Source organism: Protobothrops mucrosquamatus, unplaced genomic scaffold (genome assembly GCF_001527695.2).
Source record: "Protobothrops mucrosquamatus isolate PMUCROS unplaced genomic scaffold, P.Mucros_1.0 scaffold3585, whole genome shotgun sequence".
In the NCBI taxonomy this organism is placed as follows: Eukaryota; Metazoa; Chordata; class Lepidosauria; order Squamata; family Viperidae; genus Protobothrops; species Protobothrops mucrosquamatus.
This window is the reverse complement of record NW_015389550.1, coordinates 129,841-137,319: the sequence shown is the minus strand read 5'-3', so window position 1 is coordinate 137,319 and position 7,479 is coordinate 129,841. Positions and strand designations below refer to the sequence as shown.

At 41.8% G+C, this 7,479-nt stretch overlaps 1 protein-coding gene across 1 annotated transcript in view; it reads left to right on the top strand.

Moving 5' to 3' along the window:
* Positions 1-1,336: 1,336 nt before the first annotated feature.
* The window catches only part of SYBU (syntabulin), a 46,228-nt gene continuing 40,085 nt past the window's right edge, over positions 1,337-7,479 (top strand). The window contains exons 1-2 of the mRNA XM_015827272.1: positions 1,337-1,363; positions 5,749-5,959. Coding sequence (XP_015682758.1) covers positions 1,337-1,363; positions 5,749-5,959 — 238 coding nt within the window. The remainder of the gene's footprint in view (positions 1,364-5,748; positions 5,960-7,479) is intronic.

The following is a 7,479-nucleotide window of genomic DNA, read 5'->3' as shown; positions in this document are numbered from 1 at the left end:
ACTTGTTCATCAGGAAAGTTGTTCCTGATGAATAATACTGTGCACTTGCAGTCACAATCCGACAGCAGCCACAAATTAAATATATAAGTAAGCACCCTTTAATGGTTAAGATTACCATGGATACAGCCATTATCCTGCAAGACTTAGTCCATACCTCCTTCTAGGTATAACCTACATTTTCCCAGTATAGCCTGGGCTCTCCTCTCTAAGGGTTAATCAAGCCTTACCCTACTTAGATTCCCAGCCCAGACATGCAGGAGTATATGGGGTGGGGAGAAGAAGGGAGTTGTCAAAATGTTCCCAAAGGCAGTCAGAACCCACCCTGCCTCTTTTTAATATGTGTTGTATACAGGTAGTCCTCACCTTGTGAATTTTGCCCCGTTTTGCGACCTTTTTTTGCCACAGCTGTTAACTGAATCACTGCAGTTGTCAAATTAGTAACACAGTCGTTAAGGGAATCTGGTTCCCCCATTGAATTTGCTTGTCGGAAGTGATGATTGCATGACTTCGGGACGCTGCCCAATCGTCATTAAATATGAACCGGTTTGCCAAACGGCTGAATTTTGATCGCTTGACCACGGGGATGCTGCAAAGGGTGTTAAGTGTGAAAAATGGTCGCTTTTTTCCAGTGCCGTTGTAACTTTGAACGGTCACTGAACGAACTGTTCTAAGTCGAGGACTACCTGTATTAAATGATTCCTCACTCTCTCGGACACCCCTGCCAGGCCCAATGGTTCCCACTGGCTGAGAAGCCACGTAACGCCAGCTACAAGTGGGGAGCTAAGAATAATCGGATTTAAAAAAAATTTGGGGGGGGTGGTGGAGGCAAGGCAAAATTAGGGGCAGCCGCTCTGCAAACGGTTTTTTTTCCAGGCGTTGCGAAGCTGAGCAGGTCGCCACCGCCTTCCCAGACCGAGGAGTCGTTGCCTTTCACACACATCCCAAATCTTCCCCGTTCACTGTGCACACACACACACACACACACACACACACACACACACACACACCCATTTATCTTAGACGGCGTCGCCTCCATAGGCGTCCAGCACGACTCCTGCCTCCCTCCGCCGGCGGCAGCGATCTCAGGAGCCCCGGCGGAGTCAGCTCAGCCCGCCGGGAGCCGCCCCCCAGCGACGGCGGAGTCAGCCTCTCCACGTGTCAGGGCGGGGCGAGCGGACAGCGAAGGCGGGGCTGGCCGGAGCTCAGTGTGCGGAGCGCCAGCACGGGCAGCGGGCGGTGGGAGCGGCTGCGGCATTGGTAGCCACCCGCTTCTCTCCTCGCGGCCACTTCGCCGTCCTTCGCGCAGGAGCCCAGCTGGCTGTCTCCGCCAGGCGGGATGGGGCCCCTCAGGGAAAGCTGCAAGGTGAGAGGGCGACGGGGGGTGGGGCGGAGAGGGGGAGATGGGGGGGGAATTGCAGGGAGGGAGGGAGGAAAACCAGGTGGGAGCCAGCTCTCCTTTCCAACCTGCCCGTCTGTCCGCATGCCCCTCAGCTACCTAAAGACTCGAGCCCCAGATGCACACGCGACCCGTGCGTGCGTGCATGCCTACGTTCTTGGAAGTGGGCAAACGCGGTTCGGTATACAAGGCAGAAAAGACCTCTGCTTCATCTTACCCTGCCCAAACTCCGGCCACGCAAAATGCCCTTCGAGAAGCGGTGTTTAAATGCCAGGGTTGGGGGGCGGGGGGGGAATGCTCGCCACCCCCGATCGTGTTTGACAGCCCCTCGGCCGTCGAGGGGAAACTGCATGGGTTGGTTGATTGGTAGGATGATGGATGGATGGATAGATGGATGGACGGACGGACGGAGATTGAGTATTGGGGCTAGGGATGAGGCTGCAGGACACCCTTATGGGTAGAAGCTGGACCTGATCCCTCCCCAGTTGAAGGTATGCATCCTTCACGCACACCCCCCCCCACCCACTTCCAAGGAGGCTGACATCATTTTCTGTGGCTCTGCCTCTGCTGCGGATCTTTCTCTAGAATGGGTGGGTGGGATCAAGCTCAAAAATAAATAACGTCAGCCCAAAGCTCAGAAAGGTACGCGCAGGGTGGTGGGGGTGGGGGGAAGGAGTAGAGAGAATGAAGCTCAACAATACATCATCTCAAAGCTGGATTGCCTCCCACCCCTTTCCCCATATAGCTGAGTCTTTTGGGATTCCAGGGACCAGAGTGGTGGTGAAGAGACAGGAGGACTCTGATAATTGTGTTTGGAGTCCCTCTTCCAGCTGATGCACAGCATAATAAATTCATTACTATTTCTCCCTGGTGATGCTGGGCCTCTGAGTCTCTCAATCAGGAAAGAGTTTCTTTTGAAAGGTTAATATACCTTCATTTTTTGCCTCTGACAGTGGAGTTCATTTCTAAATAGAGTACCTTCCCCAAGGAAACAAAGCTAAGACCAATCTATTAACAATTAATATAATGTATCTTTTTGTGTTTCCAAGGTGGGTTGAAATATATGTGGATTTACTGCAAAAGAGCTAAGGTACAGTAGGTTGATCAGAGCTCTGTATAAACCCTAAGGGCTTTTTGGACATTACAACAGTTCTTTGCTCAAAGACTGACCTTCAACTAGAAGCCCAGCTCTTCAATTGGATTCCCCTTGTGAGTGGATCTCTATCAAACGTTCATTACTCAGTAGACTCGACTGATCATGTGCCAAAAACCCCAGAAATTAGACAGAAATTACACTTGATTTAATGAAACATAAATGAATGATTGATAATCCTATTATAGTAATGATACAATGAGAATGATTGATTGATAAATTGAATGATTGCTAAAGGAATTGATGAAATAAAAACTAAGATTACAGAAATATTACCCAGTCAAGTTGCATTAACATTTGGAGATAACTACTAGAGAAGCTCTTAACCATGGTCGCCCCTGAGTTTCAGCTTGTGTATCCTTAACTAATATGATAAACATGTTCATGGACCCCTTTTTGTTATATTTATCAATTCTGATTTGACTTATTAAAGCATCCAGTGGCCCAATGCCAAAGTCATTAATGGAGTGAATGCTTAAGAACCACCTAAAATCAGTTCTAGTTGACCAAGGGAAAACACCAGTCCAGCCTTGCCCAATCTTGAAAATGTTCAACTGGATCAGGTGGGAAACAAAAAATCCTAGGTCTGGAACCTAAACTGGGATCATGAAAGCCATGGTGGACCACTTATGTACTACTATTGAGAAAACAGCTTGGATGTGTCCATGTAGTCAACAGGAATCAAACTTAGCTCAAAGATTTTCCTATGAGATTACTATGATAGACTATGAAGCTATTTTGTTTCTAGATTTAGTCTCCCATGGGAACATCTAATATCTCCTTCCCTGACAATATTATGCTCCTCAGGTGTGTTTGAATTGTATTTGACAGGACAGTGTTTCTCAACCTTGGCAGCTTGAAGATGTGTGGACCAACTCCAGCAGACAAGCGCTGATTGGAGAATTCTGGGAGTTGAAGTCCACACATCTTCAAGGAATCACTGAACTAAGAAATTTTCTGTGGGACACCACATTGGAGGAGGCTGATTTAGCTGCATCTCCATTATTTCACAGATGTCTGAAAATGTTTGAGGATTGAAAGTAGCTCCTGTGGATGGAAAACCTCATCCTATTGCTGAGCCATAGACTTTTCCTTTTGTTTTTCTTTTTGAAGCAAATAATGTTATTTGCTTAAATAAAATCATTAATTCATTTAATTTTTAATTTTAATTTAATTAGGATTACAATAATTAATTCACAAAAGAAGATAGGGAACACAAAGACATACACACTGTTACAAGAAGAGCAGAAAGGAAAAAAAGGAAACAAGAAATACGTGTAGGAAATCATTCAGCTTAATTTTTAAACACGTTGCTGTTTATTGATTGTACATTGAGTGATCATTCAATTACATTGATAAAAAGGAAGTTGGTAAACTGAAAGCAAACACATATTGGTGATTCAAAATAGTAAATTTGGAATCACATTGGCTTTCCAACACCCAAAACTGGCTTCTTTGCTCCCCTCACTCCTGTTCTTGATAAATCCATAATTCTTCATACATCGATAAATTAAAAAAAAAAAGTAGTATACTTTTTAAACCAACATGCTTAATTTACACTTCCAACCAAATAATGTTATCTATCAACTTTCTTAAACATTTTCTGGGATGCCAGTAAATTAGAAGAAAAATGATAAATGAGAATCATTAAATTATCTTTAAGACCATTATCAGTGAATCTATGTTTATAGGATATTGCAATGTTTATTCCAGAATTGTTGGAAATAACTAATACTCTTTGTGTATTAAAAATATAGATATGGCATCATCCAAAACATGGAAAATATTGATAGTAATTATAGTAATAGTAATAGCCAGTACATTTTGAAGCAACTGTAAAAATAATATTGCTTAATTGAAGATGAGAAGCTCATTCTATTTTAGGCAATTCAAACTCCAGTTAAAATAATTCAGATGTTGGCAAAAACCTGGTTTGAAGTAGCTGATCACAACTTCCAACCTATAATTTTGCAAATGGGATCATTCAGGAATAAAAGTTAGTCTTGGGAATAAGGATTAAAAATACATTTCTGTCCCAAATTCATTTATTTATATTTGGGTGCTGCCCAACTTCAAATCAACTCTGGGCTGTTCACTTAAGTAAATAAGATGCGATCTAGAAGGTTGCTCTTTCTGTACAAAAAAAATGCCAAAATTTAATATCTTTTCAATCCATTTTTAAAAATTAGAAATATTTTTACATAGAAGTAATATTCATTTTATGTTATATTTTTACTATAGGATTTATAGCTATGTATAATCAAAAATATATTTAGATCCACAAATAAAGAAACTTTCCTTAGAATAAATATTTACAGATTTTTAAAAGAATTCAAGCAATAATTAAAAGCCAATTATTACAAATTGTCACAGAAATATTAGAGTCTATAGGAAGAATATGGAGCTTCAGTTAATTGAATAATCTGACAAATTATCAAAGTGTAAATATTGGTGTAGAAAAATAGGTAGTTATTGGTAAGACCTAATGAGGCATAATATAGTATAGCATGCATGACTAATTTGTATTCAATTCAAGAACTGTTGTACTGAAAGTTTCCTGTGTTTCATAACAGGCCAGTAGTTCAGTGTTATAAATCTGAAGATAAAGGAGGTCTTTTAGAAGTTATGAAGTATTATGATAAACAAAGAAATAATACCATTTGTGATAACTGTAGCAATAGGAAACCATAGGAAATAGAGTACAGTGTATTAATTCAATTAAAGTAAGAGAAAAATCCACATTTAAGCAAGATTTATTTCAAAAATTGCCACGGCACCTTATCAAAGGCTTTCTCTGCATCCAATGATGCACAACATCCTCACTGATTTCAATACTTTTGAATGTGTGCTCAGAACGTAATCTAAATGTACATATATGCATGCTAAAAGGCACTCATTGGCTCCCAAGCCAGATGGTTCATTGTTTTCAACCAGTGTGCTAATTACATAAGCTTTCATTGGATAAAATACAATGCCAGCAGCCATTTTGCTGATGCTATGTTATTAGTTAGGACATGGGTGTTAGTGGATCTAGGAAACAGTAGGGACAACTTTCAATAAAAGAGAATATCTGTAGGTCAGATAACGACCTGTGGAGTTCTTGGTGCTCCTTGAATGTGGTTTGTTTAATTGCAGAAGTTTCCTTACTCAGCTAGGGAGCGTCATCAGGGCAAGTGACACTATTCTCTTTTCCCTTTAGAAAGAGCACAAGATGCAGGACAAGGAGTTTTGCCGCAGCCGGATTCCTCGTTTGGTACTTCGGCCTCACCTCCCTCAGCAGCACTTCCCTTACCAGAAGGTGTCTCCAGCATCTGAATCCCCTTTTTCTGAAGAGGAAAGCAAAGAATTCAACCCTTTAAGCTCTTCTGGAGGGTCTGCAAGGACAATCAGCAGCAACGGCTTTTGCTCAGGTATTACTGAAAGAAAAATTACATCAGTTAGGATCAAGGGCTGTTTTTATAGTATCCTCACTGAATGATTTTAGCGGTCTTGTAATCCACACACATCCCACCCGCCCAGAATGCAACTTTCATTTATATATAAAAATTGTCCATTCTCTACCACTGGGGATAATCTGTAGCCACCGTGATGAGCTGTTATGAATTTATCAAACTTCCATCTAAAGAAGTCCAAGTATTGGTAGTTCTCAACTTACGACTATTTGCTTAGCAACTGTTCAAAGTTGTGACTGACCCCCCCCCCAAGCTAATTACAACCTGGTTTTGAGGTTCCATTGTTCTTCCCCCTGCAGTCACATGATTGTATTTTGGATACTCAACAATCAGCCTGCAGCTACGGCTGTTTGCAATGCCTTATGGTCACATAATTACAGTTTACAGTAGTTTTGTCAGAAAACAGCATTTACTTCCGGTTTCCAACAAAAGACTCCTAATAATGAAAGCCCTCACATTCACTTTACAACTGCCACATTCGCTTAATGACCACTGCAATAAAAGTTGTGAAATCAGGTCTAGTCACATGGTGACCTGTTTTACAACTGTTGCGATTTATGACGGTTTACAAGGCTCCATTATGATCATAACTTGAGAACAATCTATATGGAATTCATTAACAAAAGATAAACTGATGACCTGTGATACAAAACCATCTTCCATACTACAGGATTCCCTAGCCATTCTGGCATATTTGGAAGTGTAAGCAAGTGTTATCAATGTTGCTATGTTGGGCGTGGCCTGTATAAAGCACCCATTTCATAGAAGGGAAAACTGGTCAAACTATTTGTCAAATCAAGTCATTTGTCTAGGAATCTGGATACATGCCACAAGTAAGAGCAGAGCCCTGAGATGAAGACCAACAACTTTGAATCCAGCCATTTGGCCACAGAAATCTATTTCACAGAAAGACAGATTTATAAAGAAATTGCCCAAAATCTTGATTGTACAATAGACATGAGATCTGAGCCTCAAAACAGTAGACCATTTCTTTGAATGCACAAGTCTTTCTCTCATTTGTGTATCCTTCCTTAAGCACATATTACTGATACCTCTCTGATACCCATACTCAAACCTACATATATAGAACATTTCTCTTTCTCCTAACTGAGATCTCTCAGCTACTTCTTCCCATTCCATTGGATCAACTTCCTCCACCTTCCTCAACTTTTATAGGATCATCTCTCGCTTTCTCTGAGATTCTTCCTAACCAAATGGCGGCAATGAAGTCCATTTTTCTCTTTTCCCAGATGACAAGAAATGGTCCACATGTTAGTTTCCATCAGGGCTTTTTTTCTGCCGGAACGCGGCGGAACGGCGTTCCGGCACCTTTTTCCGGGCCGGCCGCACCGGAAATAGCCCCTCCCAAACCGGAAATAGCCCCTCCCAAATTTTACTTGCATATTTTTTCTAAAGGGGCGGGCCTAGGGTTTGATGGGGGCGTGGCCAGGTTTGAGTTCCGCCACCTTTTCGCTGAG